We start from the raw sequence: 27944 nt of genomic DNA, 5'->3' as shown, positions 1-27944 counted from the left end.
AGCATCCCTCCACGGGGAAGAAGAGAGATGTGACAGCTCTAAGACAAGGCCATTCTCCCTTTGGTCACCACTTTGAGAAATTCCCTTTCCTAAATCTTCCTTCTTCCAGTTTTCCACAGCTGTAAAATCTGTCCTCAAGTCTGGAACTTCCTCTCTGGACTGATTTCTTGAGAGGACAAGGAATCAGAGAGGACAGAGAGGCGCAGCAGAAGGCAGATGCATTCAGAAAAGAGAATAGAGACTAATTGTACCATCTCTGTCTACTTTTGTGCTGGGAGATTTCAGCTGTGATGCATCAGGGAGCTCTGAGCCTCCTCCGTGGGGAGGGTGAGGAAAGCCTTGTGCCAGTGTGGGGGCACACATTCCATTAAAGACCCCAAACTGCATCTCACAAAGGTTAATGGCTGTTCCTCAGAAGCACCAGTGAAGGAGGAGAGAACCCATTCAGCAAGAGGGAGATGAAGATGGCGAGCACTAAACCAAAGATCTGTGGTGAAACAGCTGAGAATTCACCCCAGCTTCATCCTGATAAATGAAGATGACACTACAGCAGATTGAAATATACTCCATATCCTCTTTTCTGGGAATACAGGAACAACAAAATCCCCTTTTCCGTATCTCCTAAACATTCTGCTTGATTCTCAGTGACTACACCCCGCTGCACTCACAGAAAGCTGCATGTAGGAACAGCAGTTAACAACGCTCTCCTATTACACTGAATTACACTTTTAACTTGAAAAAACCTCTAATTTGCTTGCATGAAACATCACAAGTTGTATAATCATCTGCTGCTTGTGCCTATTGAGACTAGAACGTAGAGTCTGAAATAAGATAGATAATGATCATTTTCATCCTGCAGTAGTTGTCATATTAAATATAAATGAAGTGCAGAAGTACTATTAAATACAAGAAAGACCTAATGTTAAAATAATGATAAGACTAGGACACGAGATAGGAAGAGGCAGGTAATTCAGAGTTACAAGTGATATTCAGGCTTTTTATTTTTTGTTTTGCAGCCTACTTGTCTATCTTTTGACTTCTCTGAGAAAATACTGGGTTGTATTAATAGACAACCAAACAGATCTGGAGGACTTATGGTTTGTTACTCGTTCTCTGCAAATGATTTTTAAAGGCAGCCATGTGTTCCTCTGCTATCAGTGTCAAGCACGTATAAAGCTTGCAAGGAAAAAAAAAGCAATGATTTCTTTTGTTTCTTAAATCTGCTGCTTAGAAGTAGACTAAATTTCACTTAATTGCATATTTACATTTAAATACTCCTATTTCTCCTTTGGCAAACAAAACTCAAAATGATCTGGCTGCTCATCTGTGATACCTGCTCAGCCAGGGCCAGCTGGAGCCCTGTAACAGCACCCTGTGCCTGCAGGTCCCATCAGCAGCCTTGGGATTTCAGAGCCACACAGAGGAGGAAAACAAGCAGGAGTACAGGGTATCCTCTCAATTGTCCAAGGATTTATAGGTGCAAGTCTCAGTTTAGATACAGCCAGTGAAAACTGGAGTGGTATCAAATTTATTTCCAGTTTCTGTGACAGCCCAGACAGGAGTGAGGAGAGGCAGAGTGGGCAGGGAGCTCTGGGATGGAGCCCCACGTGCTGATGGCCACCAAGGCTCTCCCACTGCCTCTGGTCCTCCTGTGCCCATGCTCTCAGCCATGTGAAATGATTTCTGAGAGTTGTGCTGTCCACCTGGAGCAGGCAGTGATGGATCACCAAGTGACCTCTGTCCTTCCCACGGTCTCCTCCAGCCACCAACCCCCTCAGAAGAGGAACCCCACCACAATCCCGAAGGAACACCGATCCCTTTTAGTTAAAATACGGCTTCAAACAGCTGTTTTTATAGCTGTGGGCATGAACTGAAGGAGCTGTACTGCAGGAATGTCAGAAACCTGTAAGAGTCAGTAAATATTTTCCCTCACCACATCAGGTGCCTTCTGGATCTGCGTAGCAAGTTGGAGAGATTTGTTAGCTGATGAGAGCTGCTCCCTTAAGGTCTCTGCCTCTCTCTGAGCCACCTCTGCCCTCTGAAGGAAATGAAAAGGGGTGAAAAGAGAAAGTACATTCAGTTTAACAACTGACAATTATTACAAGAACATTCATCAATTCATGCCTGACTGAATATAATTGATTTTCCTAAACACTCAACCTAATAAATGTTAGAAAAAAACATAGAATGTGATGGATTTTTATTTTAAACAGTACAAGGAAGAAATAATTGAGCGATTATGACAGTAATTTAACGCTAGGAGCAAGGAATCCCCTGCTGATACTAATGCTGCGGCCCACTGAATTTCCCAGACTGAATAAATACAAGTGGAAATGGAGTCTTTTTATTCAATTTCTTTCTATTCTCATAGACCAAGCAGATTTTATTGCAAGGCTCCTCATGGGAATAATTCTCACGGGTAAATGCTGAATTAAAAGATATTCTGACCACTCTCTCAAACACACATACAATGTTGTGGGCTGTCTTTCTGCAGTAATTATTCCCTAAAACATGAATTGTTAGATTCTGTTCTTTCAGCAGGTCTATTTATTCAACAATATTTAACCCTGAAATGACAATATTGCACAGCTCAGTTACCAGCTGCTGAGGATTTACGCAATAGCTGATAAGCCTCTGACTTGGCCACTGGTCAAAATTCCCATCTAAATATTGAGTAACAATAGAAAGGAGAGAGAATGATGAGGAAAAATTATCTGTATGAGAGTTTGGGTAGAGACAGATGGATCAGTAACTTCAGGCAATAAATAGCAGCAAAGTCCTTTTCATAACTGTCTGTAAGCTTCTGTTAGAAATGGAACAAAACCTGGTTCTCTTACAATATACACTCCTCCTGGCAAGACTGTCTTCTCTCTTCTTAAAAAAAATGTATTTTATTGTTATAAAACCACACTGCTTCCCTCCTTGAGTAATCACTGCTTTTTGCCTGGGCTACTCCACGTAAATCATGCTGTGCTTTCTGAAAACAGCCAAAATAATTTTCTCTCTCCACTTCTAAGACCTGTCTCCAATTCTACCAAACCCATCAGCTGCCACCAGTGAAGCTCAAAATTCTCCTTGACCAGCTGATGGATCCCTTCTTTCATGGAATAATGGATTCTCACTGTCATTTTTGAGCCACCCAAACTGCCACAGATTCCTTGCTAATCCTTTGGAAAACCTAGGTCATCTGAAATAGTGAATATAGAACACAGAGCAAATAGAAAGCCTGTAGTGAATATAAAATCATAGTGAATATAGAAGCTATAGCTAATGTACAACTTACAGAAATATAAAACCTATAATGAATATAAAATCTATAGCAAATATAAAATCTATAGAAAATGTAGACCCTCCAGTGAATAAGCCCTATAGCCCTGTGTGTGTGTGGTCTCTGACTTCCTCACCAGTCAAAGCAGACTCTGCATGTTTAATCAATGAGTAAACTAACAGCAATCAAATACTAAACGCATCATCTGCGCTATTTGCTCACAACATTGTATTAAATGATTTTGCATAGGTTCTACAGCTGTAATTAAAATGTGATTGTAAAAAGTACAGTGACGTGGCTCCAATAATCAGGGCAGGGGATACAACCTATTGTGTGCTTGGAAAACGTGGAAGCAGCAGCAAAAAAAGGCACAAAAAGAGCGATTTATGTTGTTTATGCAGCTGGATAATACCAGGATAAATACTGAGCTAACAATACACATTGAGATAAATTATTTTCTGGTACTTTATTAGATGTGCAGCTACATATATTGATCTAATAACTGCAGAACAACTCCAGCAAAGCAGGACAAGTTACTACACTGTGGCACTTGCTCTTCCATCTATGCTGTATAAGTAATGGGTTTTGCAGCCTTGAGCAATTCTGCTGATGGCTTCCATTCAGCGCAGCATTGTTTGGAGAATCTATTCAGCTCGCATGCGAGCAAACCACAGAGGATATTGCTAATAGGTGGTACATCTGCATATACAGTGAGCTGTCAGCTGCCCTTTCTGCACAGCCTCCCCAGCCAATTCCCAACACCTGTTGTGATCCTCGGAATAATACCAGACAAGATTTCATACTAGGCATTGTTAAAAATACATCAGCACAAACTCTGGGCAATTCTAGTTGGGAAATGCTGGTCAATTTTCCTCTTTTTTATTCGCCTCTCACAGAATGGAAGCTTTTTAGAGCCAGAATTACAGATGTGCTCAGTGTCTGGAAAGCACTTTTGGGTGCTATCGCAATATAAATTATAAATGACACACAAAGCCCTGTTAAAAGAACGGTAGTTTCAAATTTGAGCACTTACAAGTTTGGAAAAGCCAAGCCCAAGGCTGGTGCTCAGCCACCCTGTGTGAGGGTTCAGGAGTGGGATAGCAGCACACAGGACCTACTGTGGCTTTTCCAATGACATTTTCCCAATAAGATCCCCTGCCCCATCCAGGAACGTGGCTTGGTGAGTGGATCTTCTGCTTTGTCCTCTTGCTCCGTGTGTGACCCCTGCACTTCATCTGCTCCCCTGATGGCATTAACCTGCTCCTCACAGGAGCTGTGCTGCACCACCAGAAGTGCTTCAGGACATTACTGACTGCACTGGCACCTCTTTGGGTTCCTGGAGCCCCTGGCACATCTCCCTGCACGGCAGCCCTGGCTGGAGGCTCCCAGCCCGGCAGGAGCTGCCTCTGCCCACTCCTGAGCCGAGGCTCCGTGCAGTGGCTGCAGTGCTGCTCCCCTGCCAGACCCTCTGGGTTTGCCTCTTCCACTGCCACCCCTCTCTGCTTGTCACTCTGTCCCCTTGCTAATTCATTTTGGCTGCTGGAAGCACCATTTCTGTCTTCTCTGTGCTCCACGGCGCCTTCAGCTCCAGGCAGGCAAACCCCAGCTCATACCTCACACGACCTGATGAACATCCACAAACTTCCAGAATGAGCCTTACCCCCACGATTTTCTCCTTCCTCTTTTCCTCCTTCCTCTTTTCCTCCTTCCTCTTCTCCTCCTTCCTCTTTTCCTCCTTCCTCTTCTCCTTGTTGCTTCTTCTCCAAATGTGCTCACAAAAGGTCCTCCAAGTGTCCCTGTCCCAGTGTTTGTCCCCATTCCCTCCCCACCACGAACCCCTCTCCCTGTCCTGCTCCCATGCTGATGTCTCCAGCTGTGGCAGGGGCAGCCTGGGCAGCGTCTCCCCTCCCTGTGCCCCCCCAAAACCTCACATCACACCCAGAAAAAGCGAAACCTGCCTGGTTAATGTTCACCCAGCAGTGCCAGACTGCAGCGTGCCTGGGACAGGCACCGACAGCAAAGCCTGAACAAACTCAAACCAGATTCTGCTGAGTTTCTGTGAACTCTTTTTTCCAGACTCTTACAGGCTGGCCAAAGTTGAGGCTGTTTTTCAATTTATTTTTTTTAAAACTTTTTTACTTGAAGCAACAGAAGATACAACCCTGAGAAAAAAGCGAACCATCCCTCGTCAAACCCTTTCTATTAAATCTGGCACAGCAGGCTCCCCAGCAAAACAGCAAGAAAAACTCGTAACATCTGGGAGAAAATGGATTTTCTTTTTCCTAATCTTGTCCTTAGAAATGGTTGAACAATTTTTCCTGAAGTAAGAAATAAAGAGTGCAGCCAGAGACAGGCGCCCAGTATGGAAAATGGCTAAACCCGAGGAATCTTGCACAACTTGGAGCCACTGGAAAGTTCACAAAACCTTCTGTTTGTGTGAAACTGTTCCACTTCAGCTGAGAAATACAGAGATAGCCACAGAATCACAGAAAGGCTTGGTTTGGAAGGGACCTTGGCCAGGTCAGGGACACTTCTGCTATCCCAGGTTGCTCCAAGCCCTGTCCAGCCTGGCCTTGGACACTCCCAGGGATGCAGGGGCAGCCCCAGCTGCTCTGGGCACCCTGTGCCAGGGCCTGCCCACCCTTAGAGGGAACAATTCCTTCCCAATATCCCATCCATCCCTGCCCTCTGGCAGTGGGAAGTCATTCCCTGCTGTCCTGGAGCTCCATTCCTTGTCCCAAGTCCCTCTCCAGCTCTCCTGGAGCCCCTTTAGGTACTGGACATTTCACAGTTGCTTTTCACCAGCCAGTATTAAAACTCTGGCTTTCTTACTCCCAAATCCTATGCACAGCCTAAAAAAAACCCCTCAATGACCAGTGACAGCCACACTAATGGCCTTGATGAAGCTCATGCAAATCCAATACTGCCCAAAATCCTATTTTTCAGCATAGTTCAGTCATACAACTCCTTCTAATTCCTACACTGCTGTTTTCTAGTACAGAACTACCTCCCTGGTAACAAAATATTTCAAAATAGTTCCATTTTCCTTCATACAGCAGGTAAATATTGTACTGCTCACAGTGGAGCCAGGAGGTCACAATGATAACACTGCTGTGTGGTTTCCAATTAAAAATAGAAAAAAAAAGCCTTGCACAATATATCCAGTTTAAATTATTCTCCTTGTTTCCTGACAAGATAATGAATAGCATGAACCGAGTGCTCTCCTACTTACAGTAAAATGTTAATTTGATCAAAGACCAGTGGTGTGAACAGCAAAATGAGATACTTATGTGAAAAAAAATGTATAACCTTTCCCTTAAAGTTCCACCAGCCAAACTCTATTTCCTTATTCTATGCTAAATTCAGTGCTGCATGTGGGAAAATCTTCCTATGGGTGAGGAGTGGGTATTATCACAAGTAATTCTGCTGCAGTTAATGAGCCTGGTTATGGCAGCAATCACCACGCTTGGAGCTGACATTCAGACTTGCAAGCTGCTGCAAAAGCTGTGTTTCTCAAAGTACAACATCAATTAAAACACACTGGTTCAATGTGCTTTAATTTCTCAACTTTTCAGATATAAAAATTTGCTATAAAACCTTTAGATGGCCCTCACTTCCACAGAACAGCAGCAAGGTTAGCAGAACATCAGGGACATGAAAGATTTTTCGGGGGTCTGGTACCTATTTTTTCCAACAATGGAGAATTACATGAAAAAAAAGAGAAAAAAACTCCACCAACCAGAAGAGGTTGGGTTGTCTTCATTCTTGTCTTCAGGCTATTGCACTTTCCTCTGTTTGCTGAAAGGCTGCCAGATAAATGTATTCCCAACTGATAGCCAGGCATTTGCAGGAAACCCATGTTTGCATGAAAATAATATTAACCATATTTTGCCTTTATACAGAACTTCTCCTTGCAAGGATCTCGAATGCCCTTTGTAAAGTAAATGTTATTATTCCCATTCTGCAGACAGTGAAATCCCAGGATTAAGAGAATGACTTCATCTGCTGTGAAGCAGTGTAACTTAACTGGATCCATGGAATGGTTTGGGCTGCGAGGGACCTTAAATCTCATCTCATTCCACCCCCTGACAGGGCAGGGACACCTTTCCCTATCCCAGGGTGCTCCAAGCTCCATCCAACCTGGCCTGGGGCACTTCCAGGGATGGCACACAATGAAAGCATCCAGTTCACTACCAAGGGAATCAGAAATAAAAGCAACTCCTCTGGCAGTGCCTGTGTCAGCCTTGGTGCAATGCAGGAGTCAAGGCAGGATGAATTCCCTTCCTCATGGAAGTGCAAACCCAAGGATTCCTCACCAGGGCTGTGGTGGTCACAGCAAAGCCCCCCCAGGCACCAGCACCACCTGTATTGTGCTGCACTTGTGCTGCTGAGTGAAAAGGGGAATTTATTCCATCTGCTGCTCAAAAACATACATATTTTATGGCAATCTCACTTAGCAGGAATATCTTTTCGAACCATTTTCCAATGTGATTTGTTGGAGACAGGAAGGTGCCATACCCAAGGAAATAAAAAATAATCTTGAGAGCAGCATTTCTGCTAAAACATCCTGGCGAGGTTTTCTTTCTACTTTTATAGCAGACACTCTTTTATGTATTTTAGTGGCAGTTTGGCTCCAAAAAAATGCTTAAATTCACTAATTCTTCCTCTACAGACTTTAAAACCCAACACTACATTTCTGTGGAATAAATGATATTGATCCAGTCTAGATTCTTTAATAAAAGCTGTTATATTTTAGAAAGTACCGTTTTCCTGATTTATTGGTATTAGTAGTTTTTATATTTGACTTTCTTTCCCCAGAAAAAATAAGAAGTAGAAATCTGGGAGCACTATCAAGATGGAAAGAAAACTAATGGGAACATATGGCTTTTCCAAAGGGATAACAGAAGAAAAAATAAATGAATTCTTCTTCTATAGCTTACACAAAGTAGTCCACACACACACACAAAAGTCTCATGTTTTTTTTCTCTTACCACTGTCAAAATCTAACAATACCTATACCTGAGTCTGCTTTTCAAATCTAGATCCTTCTCTTTCAGATAAAAATACAATAACCCAGCATCAAACAACCCTAACCAAAGTTCTTCTCTTTTTGTTTTAAAAGCGAAAAAGAAGCTTTTTCATTACAGGAAGCTCAAGATACAAATCCCATTAGATTTTTAATTTTTTTTTTAACCAGGTGATCAATGTATAAAGGCAGAAAAGAGATCTGGACACATCAATGACACAAAGCCACAAATTTAGACTCAGTATTAAAACCTTAAGATGAGCTCTGCTGTAATTTGAAAAAATTAAATATTTTTAATAAACTTTAAAATTAAAATACATTTAAATATTTCTGTTTTCACAACCTAGGAATTATTCTTTCCAACAAAAACCTCTTTTTCTCAGGCACAACTGGGTTGTTCCTGGATGAAGTACAGAAATAGAACAATAATTTGTTTGAATAAATTTGTCATCCCAAAAGATTCGTGACTTTGCTGCCATAAACACTGGAAAGGTGTAAACTTGAAAAGGTACAGGAAAGTGCTAACCATAAATATTTGTCTAAAATAAACAGTCACACAAGTGTAACTGCTGTGAATGCAGAGATATATATACTGGAGCTTCATTAACTTCCCTGATTGGAAATTAGAATATTCTGGGAATCCAACAATAAAAAATTCAAAGATGCTGTATCCCAAACTATGATAAATCATTTATTTTGACAAGTACGGGTATTTTAGTTTTAATTATTTATTCTTATACTTCGTAGCATATCAGAATATATGCAGTGATTTATTGTGCAAAATGAAATCTTAATAAAACGAGTCCCTTCACCAAACTACAGCATTATTAAATCTTCATGGAAATGCAGGGGGAACTGGTGGGTTATGTTATCAAGTTTTGTCATTGAGCTGCTGGGTTAATAAAAGTGAAAAGGAGCCCTTGCTATTGTACTTGGCTCTGTTGTGCCCCAGCTCCTGCACAGAGCCACAGCTGGGGGATGAGGAGAGGATGGGCAGGGATTCTGCAGCCACAGCTCTCCTGCTGCCTGGGAAATGATGGAATTGCATCTTTTACCACCAAACCAGACGGGGTTTTGGCTTCAGAACTTTTACTCCTCCTAAAGCTCCATGGCAGGAGCTGACAGCTCCTCTCGAGGCAGCTGCAGCTGCACCAGACAGTTCAATGCACTATTCTTGCCCTTTTTTATATAAAAAAAAACCTCTTGGGACTTTCAAAGGGAAGGGTTACACCCATGGCACCCTCACAGAAGCTGTAACTTGGTGTACTCTGATCTCTGCCAGTCAGAACGGACCTGCCCTGCCACAAAATCCCACTCAGGATCGTGGATTAATGGTCCTGAGCAGCTGAGGAAGAAGGGGCTGTCACCAGCCTTCATCTCCAGCACCCACCTCTGTCCCAGCCAGGGAATCATTTCTCCCACTATTATATTTTGTGGGAAAATTCAGCTTACACCTTGTGTTAATGACACAATGGAGAGGGAGGGAGCTTTGTGGTCATTACCCCTCCCTCTCTCTGAGCAGAAAATTGCAAAGCTCACTGGCATTTAAAGGCAATTATTCTGATGAGCCAGTAATTTGTTCTGGGGTTGGTATCACAGCAAAGTAGCCCAGAAAGCTCCTGCATGAAAAAGCTTAAGGATCCAGGTGAGAAGAAACACTGGGAGAAGAGAGGTGATGGAGCTGAAGGTAAGAATGGTCCCTGCTTCACCCATCAGGACTCGGGGCTGGGAGCCACAGCATCACCTCTGTCCCTGTGGGTTTGACCATTTTTATGGACACCTGGACCAAGGTCAGGTCCCTGCAGAACTGGAGAGGAAAAGGCACTCCCCACCTCTCAGGAGCTACAGAGGAGTCCTCACAACAGCAAGGGAAGTTCTGAAGTGCCAGCTCTGAATTTAAAAAGGGCCGTAATCGGGAAAGATGCTTTCAAGAAATGTCATATTTCTCATATTTTTACTGGAAACATGTAAATCTGTACTCTGAATCCCAGTCATTTGGGTCAGTGCTAATTCCAGAGCAGCAAAACATCACATCCACATCAGCAAGGCAGTCCCTGAGCAAAGAGGAAGTCGTGCTGAGCACTACTCTTTAAAGGTAGCCTTAATAATGGGGAATGAGCACTTACTGAAATGGTAAAAGGAAATGTTAATTTAACTATTAAATACATAATTAGGTTAAGTACTTGTTTCTGCAATTGTAACACTTCAGCCTGATGCAAACTCACTTTCTGGCCTGTGCAATAGATTTAATTTCTTCTAGTATTTTTTTTTCCAAGTATGAAAAGGTAAAACACAGGAATTGCTGCTGCAAAGATTAGATATAATTCATCTAAGTGTTTTATAAAGGCAAAGGCTCTATGGGCATGCTTCAGCAAATGAGCTGAGCCACTGCAGCAGCTCCTGCTCCTCTCCAGGTGAATCTGCCCTTCCCTTCTCCAGCTCTTTTAGGGCCACAGAGTCCCTGTGTGTCCCTCGTGGGGCTCCAGCACAAGAAAGACACGGAGCTGCTGGAACAATTCCAGAGGAGACCATGGAGAAGCTCCCAGGGCTGCTTTATCCAGCTGCTCTTTGGGAGGGGATGGGACCACAGCAGTCAGAGGGGGAAAGGAGGAGAGGGAGATGGAGAAAGGGGAGACAGGATCCCCTCCTCTGGTTTTCCAGCAGCTCAGAGGAACGGCACTCTGGTTTTATGTACAGTCAAATTTTGCAGAATTACAACCAAACTAAGGGTTATGCACATAAGCAGTTATAAATTTTACCTAATTACAAGAAAAGCACCACAACAAAGTAAAAAAAACAACCCAACCCACATTGAAGCTTTGTACCAGTTAGACAGAAAAACAGCATTTCTGGATAAATAGGTATAATCCATTTTAGGAGGCAGTGAGGAATTCAGAAATACCTGTTCCTTAACTACAGCCCCCTTTAGACTGAGGGGAAAAAACCAACTACTGGGTAAATCATTGCAAAATGTACTGCCTTTGCAAAAATCACAAAATAATTCTACCAAAACATTTTTAACACCTACATAATTTCTAAAAAGTCTACACATTTTCAAATAATTACTAGCACTTTCATAAATATTTAATGCTGTCTACAAAAGTTCTTTGACAGAGCTAAAAACCCACTGTGCAAACACCAGTTTGCTTTTACTGACTAAATAATCAACTCAACAACTTACAAATCTGATTTTGGCTTCATTAAGACATTAAGATGCTGGAGGTGTGTCCAGAGAAGGGAATGGAGCTGGGGAAGGGTCTGGGGCACCAGGAGTGGCTCAGGGAGCTGGGAGGGCTCAGCCTGGGGAAAAGGAAGCTCCAGGAGGGAATTTCTCTTTACAAATCCCTGGAAGGAGGCTTTAGGTGAGGGTTGGGCTCTGCTCCCAGGTAAAAGTGACAGGACATGAGGAAACAGCCTCAGGCTGCTCCAAGGGAGGTTTAGGTTGGATATCAGGGAAAATCTCTTCATTTGAAGGGTTGTCCAGCCTTGGCACAGCTGCCCAGGGCAGGGGTGGAGTCGCCATCCCTTTGGGGATTTCAGATTTCACCCATGTCCTTTTGGGGACATGTGTGAGTGGTGGCCTGGGCAGTGCTGGGTGATGGTTGGACAGATCATCTTGGAGGGCTTTTCCAGTGGAAATGATTCTGTGATTTGTATTTTTCCAGTTTTCCAAGAACTAATGTAAAGGCCGACAGCACTTGCTGTAACTTGGCAGCTGCAGCAGGGGAGTGTGGGGGCTGAAAGCTGATCTGGCAAAAGGGAAAAGACAAAACAAAACAGCAGCTGGAGCAGGGGGTACATTTTCAACAGGATCAGTGACCTGGTCTGGCTCACACAACCACTGCTGACAGCAGGACCCAGGGAGGGGAAGGAGCTGCCACCATTCCTCCTGGAAAGGAGCTGCTCTCAATCTAAACTTCAGCTGGATTATAAATCCATAGCCTGGGAGATTCAAGATTGCAATCTCTGGTTGTACCTGGCAGAGGGATTAATGAAACTCACTGATAAGCAAATGCCTGGCTGAGGTTTCCTTCTGTGAAGCCACCACCCAGTGGCTTGTGGAATTTCCTTTGTCATGGAATCCTGCCTGGCCATACACATCTCCTCTCACTCAGAGTTCCCTGTGTGGCCATTGGGTTTGGGTTTGTTAAAACTCAGTATTTCTGGCACTCGTGTCAGGAGTGTGTGCACTGTGAGGGATGGCCAGAGAGACATTTCACAGCCCAAATTAACATCTGCAGGAACAAATGGCAATTTCTCTGTGGTCCTGCACAGAAAGAACAGTCTGAACCCTTGCTAAAAATTAATATGCCAATAAAACACAGCAGAAAAGGAAGGGGGGAAAAAAAGTCTGGAGAAGTCCCCAAAACCCGCAGCCCTGCCACAGCCACAGGGCAGAGGCCCTTTAATTTGGGCAAACCATTTACCTGCATGTCTGAGCAGGGGCCAACATGACAGATTTAGAAACACAGAGCCAAGAATAACTACAGTGGGAAATGTAAGTTTAAATTATTAGAAGGTAAATATATGGCAAGCACTGCTCTACTGTGCCCACAATCCTTACAGAGCATCCCTAAAGAGCTGTATTTTGCTCGAAATTTGCATATTTTCTTACTCCATGCAGTTATGACTGCGAAGTGCATATAAAAGAACTGTCATGAAATCCAAAAGAGAATTAAAAAAGAATAATCAAAGTCACACTTAGAATTTTATGGGGAACTCATTTAAAATCCTACCTGATTCGCTCTTTCAAGGTCTGTCATGATCATCTCGATTTCATCAGCCCTGGGAGAACAAGAGAGCAGAAGTTTTGTTATCACACAGAGAAGAGCTGCTGCACGAGCTCAGGCACAGCAACAGGCACACAAACACCACCAATTGTCAATATTTATTTGTAAAAGGACACAGTAGGACTGAGCAGCTCATCTCCCAACTGGTGAGATCCTCTGGAGTTTTCTGCAAATCTCCAATTCCTTTGCTTGCTGCCTTTTTTTTGCAATGCAATAGGCAAAGTGATAGCTGAGCATATTCATTGGATATTTGAAGGTCTTACTCCCCAAAATTCCAGGCAGTGTCATCTTTCCAGGTGCTTCCCAAGTGATAATTATGGAGAAGTCAAAGACTGCAGGTCTTCAGTCAACTCCCCACATATACAAAAGCACCCAGCTACTCTTCTGCTTCAGTGTGCCCACAAGTTTGGTTCTTAATGTGGCTTAAAAAAAAATATCAAGAGGTCAAAGAGACCAAGAAATTAAATTTTACATTACGTGAAAAGGAGGGCTTTTTTGACAAGAATTTATCAAACTCTAAATTTAGATTCCTAATGCACTTTGCAAAGCTGAATTGGAAAGTCAAAGGGTTGAAAACTATACAAATAGTCAAGGAAAAAAAAGAGATCCTTCAGATCCCCCTGTTAGGGAGCAGCTCCCAGACCTGACCCCTTAAAAATCAGCATTTCTAATACTTCACTCACACAAATGGAGCCAATCCATAAGCAATGTTTTCTTATCTTCATGCTCAATCATGGGCAAATATTTCCCACTCAGGCTCTCACCTGGGAAAGGTACCAGGAAAAAAGGGCTGACAGCCCTAAAGAATGTTCTGTATCAATAAAATAAGACATATTATTCTCCCCAGACATTTTCCCTGTCTTGTATGCCTGGACCATATGGAAGCAATAAACACTGTCCTCATCTCCTCTGAACAGCAGCTTTACCAGCAAGTCCTTTTGCAATCTGCCAACACCATAATGTCTGGTTTTTGTTTTTAATCTGTAGCAGATCATTATCAGTAAAAGCTGTGAAATACTGGAATTCCCTTCCTCTGCCCATGAAGAAAAGTCAGGGTTTGATTTTCTGCTGATTCCCACAGAAGATCCATTTCCCTGTGCAGGTGTTTGTTAGGAAAGATGGTTAATTGAAGTACATCAGGGTTCTGGCACACTCCACACTGGATCATTACAGTGAATATTGATTTATTCCTCAACAGCATTTTAGGCTTTTGGGTCTACACTTAAGGAAATGCAGCAAAAGATCATAATAAGTAAATGTGCATGTATATAAATTAATGGAAAATTATTTTTAATTACAGCCTTTAATGTTGTTGGGGCAATATGAACTGCATTCTGAAAAAAAATCTTTTGGACAATAATGGAAAACAGATTAACATGTGTTTTCTTGTGCAGGAGAAGCTAATGTGCTCTTACACTGGGCAGAAATCCTGCACACCATGTTTTGAATTAATAATAAATAATTGTCATTACTTACTGAACTGAACAACCACTGCCTGGGCAAAAAAGGATTCAAGGGAGCAGCCACAAGACTGACCTGGGCACATTAACATCAGCCTGCAATAACACTTTCCACCTCTTTAGCCTCTGCAGTTGTGAAACATATTTTGTTTTAGACTCCAGGCCCAAAAAGCTTATTAACCAATTTATGGAAATGACAGCATTTCACATGAAAAAGATGTCCCAAAGCCCATGCAAGTGACCCAACTGTATTATCTGTAACAGAGATAAGTGGGAAGAGAACATCCCAGCACACTAAAAAGATGCTTCCCAGCACTTCACAAATATTTTTAGACAGGATAGTTTAAGGATCCTCTTTATATAAGCTTCTGCATTCAGGCTCAATTTATGTGTGAATGCCTCAGGTTCTATGGAGCCAGTAAATGATGTCTGGGTTATGTCACACACTGGGAATGTCCCAGCCAGCCTCAGCTGAAGCAAATCCAGCTTCCTCTCCTTCTCTGGATGGGAGAACAATAAAATCCCCGCATTTCCACCCAACCAGGGGGTGCCAGGTATCAGCCAAAGGTCTGGAACAACACAGCACCTGAGAGGAGTGAGAGACTCAGAAACAAAAACCCCTGGGATTGGGAGAGGAAGAGTGCCTGGCTTTGGGAGCAGAAGGTGGGGCTTCAGCTCAGCCAGGGAAACTCTTTATTTTTCTGGCAGAAAGAAAGATGACTCTGATGGAGGAAAGATGAGTGGGAAGGGGTGGAAGTGTGAGGGAGTCTGGACCCATCCAAGGACCTTCAGCCACTTTGAAAGTGGCAAGATAAGGGGAGCCAGAGGTTGGGAAATGGAAGAGGACAGAGGAGCAAGGGAAGGAACAGAGGGATATCCGAGGCCAATGGACCAAGGGGAGAGGGGACCAAGAGCAGTAAGGCAGAGGAGCACCCCAAGCCAGAGGAAAGGTGGGTGGCTTCCAGGGAAACACAAGATGGTGCTGGAAAAACAAGGTAAAAAGGCTCAACCCTGCATTTAAAAGGGAGAGAAATATTAATACTGGTATTTGTGTCCCATTTTGGCCAGGGTCAGGATTTAAGAGCTCTATTACAGCACTGAGATACACAGCCAATTACAAAAAAAAAGCAACTGAGGATATAGAATGCCATAAAAATGACATTTGTGCCCTTCAGCGTGCGCAGATAATTCTGACTGAATCCAGTAAAGTGTCAAACTGTAGCCAAAGGCAAAATTGTCCCTTTGTCCTTGTATCCAGACACACCAGCTGACTGATCCTGAACTCCCCTTTCCCTCCTACATTTTTTTCTCTTCCAGCACACCTAATAAAAGGATGCAACATCTTCCAAAAAATTCAAATAAACACCTCCAGCCTAGCAGTCTGCACATCGATGGAGGGTAATGCTGCAACCATAAATGTTATCTTTAAGTAAAGTAATGAATTAAATCACTCTGTATTCTTTCCTAGCACAAGTGTCAACAGCATTCAGGGGAATCTTCAAAAGGAATTCAGGCTTTTCATTTTAAAAGCTCAACTACCACATCAGTAGCTGGCACTCAGCAGCCTAAAATCACTTATTTGAGAAAGTCTCTAATAGCTGCATTCACTGTTTGCTCAGTACAAGTATTTATTATAAAATAAATTACAGTTCTCACACCTTTTATGCACTCACAGGAACAACCTGCATTGATTTATTGTTTACAAAGGATTGTGTCAAATTCAGACCTGTCAGGCACGAGGCAGCTCTGCTTGGCTCACTGAATGAGTCCCACACAGGTCATTTTTGCTGTATTCACTCTCCACTACATTTGCTCATTTTCAGCCCTTCCTATTTCAATATTCCTCCTGATTTCCATGGAACAACTTGGCAGGCAAAGCACCATCCAGCTCTGGGCTTGTCCTGCAGGCTTGCACTGAAAATCTGATGGGAATCTTGATGGAACTTGAAAGGACCTTGGAAAACCACCTTGTTCCACCCCTGCCATGGCAGGGACACCTTCCCCTATCCCAGGCTGCTCCAAGCCCTGTCCAGCCTGGCCTTGGACACTTCCAGGGATGCAGGGGCAGCCCCAGCTGCTCTGGGCACCCTGTGCCAGGGCCTCCTCACCCTCACAGGGAACAATTTCTTCACCTAATCAATAAATTTGTGGCTACCTAAGATCTATTTGTGACCAAAGTCACCCCATGTGAACTAAACTGACTTTTAGGAACCAGAGATCTGATTATTTCACTTTTTTACTTTCTTTACTCCTGAAGGAACACGCACCTTGGCCTCTCATGAGTGTCTCAATTTCCCCATCACCCCAAGAGATGAAGGCAAGGAGAAAAGTTCTTTCTTCAGAGAATGAGGATAATTCATAACAAGGAGATATTCTGCTAAAATACACTGATATTTATGGTGGCTTACACCACATTTCCACATTGCAACCCAACATCAATCAGGGCTTGTTGGTCAAGGGTGATACTTCCTAAACATTAACACAGATCATGAGAAAAAGAGTGAGGAAAGCTGTTTTCAGGAATAAATGTGATCTACCCAGTGTTTTTGCATTCCACAGATAATATAATCATTTATCTGATCTAGTTTCTTATAATCTCCATGGTAGAGGAAAAGTAATCATGTAAGCAAGACAGTTCTTCAGGGTGTATTACAGCTTGTTCTAAGTTTCAACATTTTCAGACTAAGGAATTTAGGAAATCAAATTTTAAGCCCAAGCATTTGGAGCTACAAAATCAGCATCACCATGTAAAAAGAATGTGAATTGTTGAAACAGCACGACCATGAAATGTTCTAGTATTTCTTCTTCCAGTACTGTGTTTGAAGTGAGAAACAAAATGCATTAAGAGCTATGGATTTTACAAGGTATAAGCTTTTACCAGTCATGAAACAGCCCTCAAAGCTAACATGCCATCTATAAAACACAACTTAAGGAGTTGAAAAAAAAAAAAAAAATACCCAAACCACCCCACTTTTCAATTCAATTGCTTATGGGAAATAAAAGGTGCAGAAAGGCTCGATTTTCATTTTAAGATCAAGAAAACCGATTAGGTTTGAACAGCATAACAAGTGAGCAAATTCAGGGGTTGGTAACAGGGAAGAAGCTCGGTTCTTCTTCTAAATAAAATTAAATCAGATGAAAACTCTGAACACCACAAAGTTATTCACTTGCAAGGAAGAAGAATCTGGACTTCATGATTAAAATCCAGCTGATTCAAGCCCTTCATTTAGCTACTAGCTTAAAGAGGCAGAAACAATTCCTTTTTTATTAACATGACAAGTGAATGGTTTGCCAAATCTTGTGGCTACAGCCCCCTAAACATTCAAATTTACTCAACCTTGAAGGAAACTGCTGTTGGATTCTTTATACATGGAAGGACTGAAAAATACAGATGACACTTTGGAAAGTGCAGTCAGTGGCATGGCCAAGAAACTTCCCTACCAGGGCAGATTAATACTTTGGTTTGGCAAAAAACAAACAACATTTTTTCCCACACATTTGTTTTCTTTAAAAACATGTAAAAGTTTACTAGTCAGAGCAAACGGTATATGGAGCCAGTGGGGCTTGTTAAAATGTTCTAATTACCCAAACATTTACACAGGCAATTTCAAACTAAAAGCAGACATTATCAACTAATGTGCATTTATGTTTAATTAAGGAAAAAAAAAAAAAAGAAAAATCCTCCTTGTAACGTATATCTGTGATCGGCACAGAGAAGATTTTGGCCAAATTAGGTAAACAGCTCAGCCTCTTAAAATTACAGAAAGTGAAACCCAGCACTTGGCCAGCACATGGCAAAAAATGTGAGGTTATTTGGGATATTTGGGAAGGGAAGAAAAGAAGAACAGGGGCCAAAGCATTTAAAGAAGAAGAAAAAAAATTTAAAAAAAAAAAAGTGAGCAAAAGGCAGTGCACTTAATTTTTTTCAGGTTTCAATGAAATTTTTATCAGGGAAGATTCCTGGGTCTAGGAAGCAATTTCGGATCACTAAACAATGGCAGAATTGCCTGCAGCCCAATGATCACGGCATTCACTCAGGGCACGAGTGCATCCCAGCATTTGAATATTCAATTTTATTTTTTCTTTAAGCAAAGCAGAGGGATGACAAATTCCCTGCCCAAATTCAAACCACTTCCTGAGCTCTGCTGTGGATGCCCTCATCTAATCCCTGCTCCTCAGTGACCTGCCAAGGTGCTCAGGATTTCTCGCCTAATTTCTAGGAAAGAAAAAAAAACAAACCAACAAACACTTTCTTAGAAAGTTTCCAAAGGAAAATAATATAAAAAAACAACTAATTTTATTTTCTGGCACTTTATGAGTATCATATGTGTTTTTTAGAATTCATAATTATTTCAATCCAACAAACATCCACAGAGGATAAATTCACCTTTACTGCCAGTACAAGATGGAATAATAGGCAGAGGGGCTGTACAAAGAACAAAATAAAAAGTGATCTCAGCATAACATGTCAAAGGGGAAGATCTCACACACTTTTTACTGCTAAGTTCTCAAATCTACTTTTCAAATTGCAAGAGCTATAGGTTAATATTTTCTTTCAGAGCAACCCTCTAAGGATCTTCAGATCAGATAATCCTTTTTCCAGTGTCATATAAATCCAGGCCTCTTGTAAAAGAATTTCTCTGTTCAGGGATTCATAAATCCACCAAGTTTAGTAATGAACTGGGTGTTTCCTTTCCTAGGAACTCAATTGAAGGAAAAAATCCCCTCTCTGCTAAGCAGTGAAAGACTGGAGGCTTTAAATTGAGAGATCAAAGGCAGGCAGGGTTCAGGTGCTCTGGCGATTACACCCAACGTCATCTGGGAGTGGGGAAATGTCCACTGGACACTGCCCAGACCCCTCTGTGCAGACACCCTGCACTAAATCAAGTTCCTCCCTCGGTAAAAAGCAGAGACACCCAAGGCTTTTCCCATCTTTTTTTGTTGTTTTATTAGAATTCATGGCGGTTTCCTCTCGCCGCCCCCACGCACGGCGCCCGTACAAATCCGGGCTGGGGGAATAAATCTCATGGAAAGATTCCTCATTAAGCACACCAGGATGGAGCAGCCACACCAGCTGCAGGTATGATCTTCAAATAAACCAGGGCCTGGGCGCTTGAAAGGTGTCAAGTGAGCATCAAATATTGAAAAAGGTTAAAGAAAATGCTTATAAAGCCTTAGATACTGAGCAAATCAGATCCCTGACAAAACAAGAATCATCTCAATCATTAGAGAGAAAAGACCCTGTAGAATAAAACATCTTTCAGTCCTTATGAAAAGTGATTTCCAAGAAAGCCTGCACAGCACTTTGTTTTCTCTTCATGTTTAAGGCAGGATTTCAGGGATAAAACAATCATGTTTGCAATTATGAAGTTTTAAAGATGACAGAAATCAGTTTTATTCCAGTGATACAAAAGGGAGTAGTTTCTAAAGATCATCTGCTTTCTTAATAATTTCTGGAGAGAAATTGATATAACTGACACTAAAAATAGTGTCAGTCATACCAGTTTTTTGATAGAATCAACTAATAAGTTCAATTAGTTCAATTGATAAGTTAACTACTAATTTTTTTATTAAAAATTAAAAAGTTCTTATTTTTCCTCTTTGCCTTTTATTGAGCATTGATATGAGCAATAAAAGGCAAAGAGGAAAAATAAGAATTATATGTGACAGACAACATCAACCCACAGCATCCCAGAGCTGTAATTCCCACAGTGTCACACACACACAACCTTGGCACACTTGGCAAACCAGAGAACACTTAATGTAAGCAGCTGGAAGAAAGAAAAGATGTATTGGTTGGATTAAAAAAAAAACCCCAATATATAAACAGATGATCCATCTTTTTTATTTGATGGCAATACTATCTTTTTATGTGGCACATATTTGCACATGTTGCACCACAGCCAATATGAATTTTGGCTCCCCAGACTGTTTAACCCTTCATTTAAAAAACTCTTACTCAGCTCTCACTGTGTTTTTCTCTCCCTAAGAACAGATCTATTGTGAGCTCCATGAGCAGCAATCATGCTGCCCATCACAAAAAGGAAATGTAATAAATCTTTTTACTCCTGATCAGATATTTTTCTTTCACAGTGTGTTTTTGCTTCACCCTGCAAAGCCCTGTGAGTAGCATTAAAATCAGAAATTAGGAGTGTCCAGATTTGGATTATTCTGGGTTTCCTCCCATCTCAGAGCACTGGTCCCAGTCCTTTGGGCCACAGAGGAGTTCAAAAGAAGGTGCTGAAACCCAAGACAATTTTTGCACCTGAAATTTGAAGAAACAAATAATCTTGTCTAAAAATCCATTCCCACCAATTCCCGAGGGAGGCTGGTTGGAAATTTGGACCCTCTGGAGCTGTGGGACACAAGCACAGACCCTGCAATTCCATTCTCCTGTGATTTTCTGACCTGTCTTTCCAGACCATGGAGAACAGCAAGGAAGAACATTCTGATCTTTAATTTTTCATGTATTTACATCAGAATCCCACCCACACTGAGGTCCTAAGATTGAGGTGCTGCACAAGGCCAGCAGATTTGCAGGATGGAGTCCTCAGGGTGGGGAACAAAACCTCCAGGCTGTGCCAAGTGTTTGTGCTCAGATTTAGACAAACATTGCCAGCCTGCCCTGGGAAGCAGGAGCCATTCCTGATGCGACAGATTTTCCTAACAACGTGAGATGACATGGAAGCAGCAAACTCCCAATTTCCTTGTGCCTCCTGGTACAAATTGAAAGAGCTTTCTGCAATTCCCCTCTCCTGACTTCAGCTGATTCAATAAAACACCAGAATTTAAACACAGGCACCCTTCCCTCTCCCCTCCTTGCACACAAAGCATATCAAACCCATGGAATTACTCCTGACTTGGCCTTGAGCAGCCAACACGATGTCAATTTTACATGTTTTATAAAGCAACAGCATGTAGAAAGCAACTCAAATGCAGGTCATATCAAGCATGTGACCCACAGAGCAATCAAAGACTGCCTGAAACTGTCATTCAAGGTTCAATCAGCTTCTTGCAGGAAAAATGAAACATCTGTGGCCCAGAGAATTAAGTTATGTATTGCATAATTCATCTGGTGTCTGCCACAGCAGCCATTTTAATGCTCTAGTGATAAACATGTTTGATTATTTTTGTTTTGTTTCCTGTCGCCTCCATGGTATTTCTATTTATCCACCCATCCCACAATGCAGAATGGAGATAACAAATACACAAAACAGTGTTATAGTCAGCCGATAAGATGTGGGAAATCAGCAGCCTTATTAATCACATCAAGGCAGCAGCACTGTTAAACCTTATGTTCCCTGCAACTGTCCTCATTTGGGGTCTTTTGGGTACACTCTGTAGTTAGATTTGCTGATGAAATCATTGTTTCCTAAGGATCCAAACATTTGGATTGAGCTTTAGAGGTTTTTCTATTAGGAAAGCTGCTCTCCTTATACACAAAGCAAGTTCCTTGCTGGTTCCAGGGCCTGGGCGCTTGAAAGTGAGCATCAAATATTGAAAAAGGTTAAAGAAACTGCTTATAAAGCCCGAGATACTGAGCAAATCAGATCCCTGACAAAACAAGAATCATCTCAATCAGTTTTCCATCCCCTCAGTTTTTCTGATCCTGACACAAGCAGGACAAATGTGTATCTCACATCCTTTTCCAATCCCTTATTGCATTGGTGGGTTTGTGATCCACACTGACAGAAACCCTGCTTCAGCCTCTGCAAGTCATTTTGGGAGGTGATTGTCTTATTAATGGTAACTTAGTCCACATTACTCCCAAATCTGTAAAGCCTGACACTTTCCCACCTGCCCTGCACTTCCCTGATTTCCAGAACACATTTCTGCAGCAGGTGGGGACTTGGAGGCTCTGGGTGTTTATTCCCCTTGCCAGGAGCTGAACGTTTGAGCAGTCTGCTCACAGAACTTCAGCTGGCAGTTAATTTGTTCCCCAATTAAACATCATCTCAGGGAGATTTAATAGATTTGGGTGATGGCAATTGACTCCAAAAAGCAGCTTTGAACTGGCTGCTGCAAGTAACCAAGGAGCAGCCTCTGAAGTGGTGGGGTCAGGTGGGTTCTGCACCATTTTTGTGCCTGAGAGTCTGTGGGGTTCCTGCAGTGAGGAAATCCTCCCTGCACAGAGCAGCTCCATGGCAGAGCTTGCTTCACCTGACAGCCAGAGCTGCTTCCTCAGGTGCTGCTGACGGAGGTGAGCCAGGGATAAAAAACATCCTTCCCCAAGCCCCAAACAAATCCCTGTTTCCCACCGATTGTTCCCACAAAGTTGTTTAGACAGCATGGACTGTAACAATATCAGCTGTGCCATCTGGGCCTTTTTAGCTGCCCCTCATCCCTGCTTCCTCCTGCAGCATCTCCAGGTCCCTCCTTCGATGTCCCCTCTTCACCTCCCACCCACAAATTGTAGGAAATACAGATTAAAGACACTCTCCAGCCATGGAGACCTCAACCTGCAGCCCTCAAATGGGTTCTCTGCCTGCCTTTCCTCCCATTCCCAGTTCCTCCAAGCTCCCCATGCCAGGGATTCCTAATGTTGTTAATTACTGCCGAAGTCAATCATCAGCTTCCAAGTTAATTTAGGAGGGGAACTGAGGAGCTCCAAGCAGGCTGGCAGTAAAACAGAGCACAGGCTCGTGGAAGCTCCATTTCCTTCGGAAACTGGGATAAAGGCTGTGTTTCTGCAGGGCTGTGGATGCATGAACAGGCTGCTCTGCTCCCAGGGCACAGCAGCAGAACCTGCCAGGTTTTCAGAATTTCCCCCTTTTTTTTTTTTTTAAAATTTTACTTGAGAAAAAGAAAAAAGATAATAAAGTATAAAATAACTTCCTAAAAAAGTAAATCTTATTAATTCTCCTTCTGCATCTCACATAAGCTCATTTACAATTGTTTCTTCACTAACTACATAAATAGAATTTATTTTTATATATAACATTTAATAATAAGAGTAGTAGTAGTTTGATATTTCGAAAATATAGACCTCACAACCATTTGCTTATTTTTTTACTTATGGAGTTAAAATAGATGATTTAGCCAAAATTAGAAGCCTTAATTGCAGGCATCTTAAGTGTCATTCTCTTTTATCGGAATAGCAATGTTTCAGATTGAAGAATCAGCAGGAGGAATTGTCTGTGCTTTGATTAAAGATCCTCTAAAAATACACACAAATACTTTAATTTACTTAATAATATCACTGCAGTTACAATGTGTAAAATGAGCACATATATCTTGTCAATGATATGGAAGAGATTGCTGGCTTTTTGATTTTTGTTTTTATTAGGCTCCTGTTACATTTGAAAAATCCCTTTAGGTTTTGAGCAGCTACAACCCCAAAATGAACAATCTTCCCTCATACTACACCACTGCCAAAATCACAGATTTCTGTATGTTTGTTTTCTTTAGGGCAGAAAAACCTCAAAAAATTGGAGACTGTTCAGAATTTTTATTCAATCAACATTCATATTCCAGATTAATCTTTAGGAGCTTCTTTCCAGAGACATTTAGCATCTCCTCCTTAACCACAGACAGAGCTGAGGAGCTCTGTAATTTGGAAAAATTAGGTATCGATTGATTTCTGCCCTTATTCCCCTTATTTATTCTGCGTCTTTGTCCATCGCTGGAAGAACCTATAAAAGCTTTTCTCTAACTCCCCCCAGTTTATACTCAGTACAACAGCTTTAAGTCAGTTTGAAAATGAGAGAGCACAGCCAGAATTCTGTGTACAGGTGTCACTGCACAGGCACAGATCAAAGTGGAATGACTGGATCCCAGCAGAGCAGTGACAGAGCCCAGCTCCTGCAATCCCCCAGGGACCCCAACAGGGAGCAGGGAAAATCCCCCACCCTAAAGAAGGGAAAGCCAGACCTGTTCCAATCACAGCCCAAATGCTCTGAATTATCTGTGCCTTTACCCAGCCTGACCTGGCAACTGGTGATGTGGAGTGTAAGACAACATCCTGCGCGGCCTTTCGAAGGATTTATTGCCAGGTAACACAATGAATGTGTCCACCAGGCCAATAATCTCCAATTTACTATTTCTTACCCAGCTGCTGGTGTATCCCTCCAAGCACATTAACCAACAGGCACACAAATACAACAATATCCTGCTTTCACTGTCAAATCACCTGTAGCATCTGGACAGTGGTTTATGGGCAACAAAAAGGCATTATTTAGGGATGGAATCTGCATTAAAATGCAACCTTTTGCCTTTCTCAGTGTAAAGGACATGCATGTTGAGCAAAAGAAAAGCTGAACACTGACAGCAGTAACAGCATTCAAGTGGGAGATGTATTTGGAGAATGCTTTAGATGCTCTTGGCTTAGAAATGAACACAGGTGATGTGCCCATTCGCTGTTAGCTTCTCAAGCAAGTTATTTCCTTCTGGCTATTGAAAATAGCATTATGTGGTCTTTGATAAAGGCAACTGATCTCCTTCTATCCAATAAAGGGAATGAAAATTGCAGAAAGTATGATAGAGATGTGTTTATTCTATATTTTGAGTAGGTTTTACTTTTCCCAGGAGCTATGCTGAAGATTAAGAACCAGGATGATTGCTGTCTTTATAATAATGTATTCAATTACCAATATGGTTTTCTCTCTTCCCAATTTGTTCCAGCTTTGCTCTGAGTGGAGACACCACTCCTGTCAAATGGCAATCATGTCAGCACTTTGCAGCTTCACTTTAGAACTATCAACATCAATCTTGCTGACCCTCTTGTGACAAAGCAGCGAAAATAAAAACCAGGCAGAAAGAAACAAAGGAGGGAATGTCAGAGCACAGAGCAGGGAAAACAAACCAGGGCAAGGAGAACAGGCAGGTGCTGTCCAAACCTGCACAGGTCATTATCTCTTCATGTGGGCAGGCCCCTGAGACACAGAGCAACCTCCTGGGCTTCAGAGGAAGGAGCTGCCTCCCTCTCTCTCCCTTCACGGTGTGGGACACCCAAAAATCAGGCTCAGAGCCCCCAGAGCCCCCAGGAGCTGGATGACAATTTGGTACTGACCCTTTGCTGTGCAGGAGCTTCCCCTGAGCCTCCTGTGCCAGCCGAGTATCCAACAGGTTTTGTTTTTACATCTCTGCTGAATATATAACTCTGCTCAATTTCTTCCAACTTTAGCATCCAGCTGTATTGGATTATGAGGGATGCTCACTAATATGACTGACAGATTGCCTGTCTACACAGAATCCAAACTAGACAGCAAAATTACTTTAAGTAGTCCTCCACGGCAAACCCCAACAACACCAGGTACTACTGCAAGCCCTTGGAGGACAACAGAGCAGGATTTTCTGATTTAACCTTTTAAAATGTTATTTGCAGGAATACTTTTCAAATTCTTTATTTCCCTTTCAACAGTTGTTGAGACTTTAAAATGCTGCTGAAATAAAACAGCTTCAGGCTTGACTGATGCTATACTCCATGGTAAGGAACTATTTGATTATTCTGTTTTGACAGTTAATAGAACAGGTTTAGTATTTCTACAGAAGGGGAGTTTGAACTAGAAATATTAGTTTTGTGTTGCTAATGACAATTCCTCAACGTTTCTACTACAGCAGAATCCTCGAGTGGCTGAAAAACATCCTTCCTACATGAACAAATAGCTGTAGGAGAGAAGGGAAGTAAGGATATGCCAACCAGCCTTTTGGATTTGCCTGGTTTTTGCTGCAGGGCTAATTCTGTAACCAAGAGGTCTCAGATCCACAAACCCAGCATTTGCTTAAATGAGAATTTCACCCTGCTTAGACTCTCAGTGCCAAACACCGTCCCTGCTGTTCCCAGACGTGGGGAGGTGTAAAGGTAACCCTGTAACCCTGCCAGGTGTCCCACCTGCATCTCCTCTGCTCCAGCACCATCCTCAGCTGTGGCAGCCTCTGCCCAGCTCTGCAGTTCCCCAGGTCTGAGCCCATGGCTTCAGCTCTGTGGAGCATGAGGCTGTAACCAGGCACAGCCACAGAGCAGGGCAATTCCCACTTCTCTTCCCAAAGCACACAGTTTGTGCCAGCAGCTCCTGCACTGCGTGTGTAACACGGGAACTTCCCAAAAAGAGCTGGTTTACTCTTCTGCTGTTTTCACTGGGCTCAGCTCCTTTCATGGCACTGTGTAGTAAGTGATTATTCCAGGGAACCTCACTTTGCCTCTCCAGTGTTCTACAAACAGCGAGGATGGGGCTCTCTGCCTCTGTCTCCTTCCTCATCACCCTTCCCAGTGGCTGCAGCTGCAGCATCTTCCCAAGCCATGGGATGAAACTTTCAGCAGGAGTTTATTTGATGTTATGACAGAAATAAAACGTGTGGGAGGAGAGGTCTGTATGGGCAGGATGCATAAATACATTGTAAGGCTCACAAATTTAATCCAGGGATGTTTTATATTAAATTTGTTCCAAGAAATGGTCAATAATTAAGTCTCCCACAGGCCCTGACCATGTAGGTTATTTTAGGGTATTGAATATAGCTAAACTTATTCAGTCCCACTGCTATGGAGGTAGAAGGTACAAGGGATCAGGAATTAATTTGAGACAATGTGAATATAAATTATAAATAATAAAAGTTTAGTTCATACAGACAGCAGACAGTATGCCTTAACAAAAACTGTTAAGTTTATCCACCATACACTGCACAGGATTGTTAAGCACTGCCCTGGGTGAGGACAGGCACATGCCTGGCAGGTCCCACCACTGCCAGCTCCCTGGATGGCAGGGAGGTGACAGAAATCAATCCAACAGGCAGCAAGACAAATAAGTCATCTGTATCAAAGCTAAAATATGGTGTTGATCAATAACAGAAAATGAACTCGCACTCCTTTGCCAAGAAAATAGATTATTTAATCAGGGTACAGACAGATAGAGATGTTACATAATCAAAAAGAGCTCGTGCTGCTATATTTAGTGGCCACTGTCTTTTAGAGAGGAGGGCAAAAGTACACCCATTATCATCTACCAGCCCTCTGCTGAAATGCTTTTCTGATGAGTTAAGCTGGTCAGACACCACAATATTGTATATTTAAAACTACAACAACCATGACAGTACGAAAGCAACAAATAGGGGAAAGACAAGGAGTCAGTGCTGTCCTAGGGACAGAAATCCTCAGGTTTAAAAGGATCAAGTCCCAGCCAGAACTTACAGACCAGGGGATCTCCAGCAGTCATTTCTAACTTCCAGACTACCTGGAGTTTTCCATCAAAGGATGGAACGTTAGCACAGCACATTTGCAGTTTATGACTGGTTGCCTTTCACAGTTATTGCTGTGATTTCTCAGCAATAACCAGTGGAATTGCAGGAATTTGCAGAACACACAGAAAATCACTGATCAGGACCATCAGCACAGAGCTCACTTGGTACCACTGCAGCCTGCCTGGCCATGGCACAGCTGAGATCCAACCCTGAGATCCACAGGGCTG

At 42.4% G+C, this 27944-nt stretch overlaps 1 protein-coding gene across 28 annotated transcripts in view; it reads right to left on the bottom strand.

Moving 5' to 3' along the window:
- Nucleotides 1–27944, bottom strand: part of CUX1 (cut like homeobox 1) — a 264103-nt gene that overhangs the window by 83492 nt on the left and 152667 nt on the right. For all 28 annotated transcript variants that reach the window (XM_086859056.1, XM_086859038.1, XM_086859035.1 and 25 more), the window contains exons 9-10: nucleotides 13031–13079; nucleotides 1934–2038 (exon numbers count right to left, since the gene is read on the bottom strand). In XM_086859056.1, the coding sequence (XP_086715182.1) occupies nucleotides 1934–2038; nucleotides 13031–13079 (154 nt within the window). The remainder of the gene's footprint in view (nucleotides 1–1933; nucleotides 2039–13030; nucleotides 13080–27944) is intronic.

The sequence above is a fragment of the Cyanistes caeruleus genome, chromosome 21 (genome assembly GCF_971803275.1).
Source record: "Cyanistes caeruleus chromosome 21, bCyaCae1.hap1.1, whole genome shotgun sequence".
Classification (NCBI taxonomy): domain Eukaryota; kingdom Metazoa; phylum Chordata; class Aves; order Passeriformes; family Paridae; genus Cyanistes; species Cyanistes caeruleus.
Note: the sequence above shows the minus strand (reverse complement) of the source record. Positions and strands in the feature narration are given on the sequence as shown.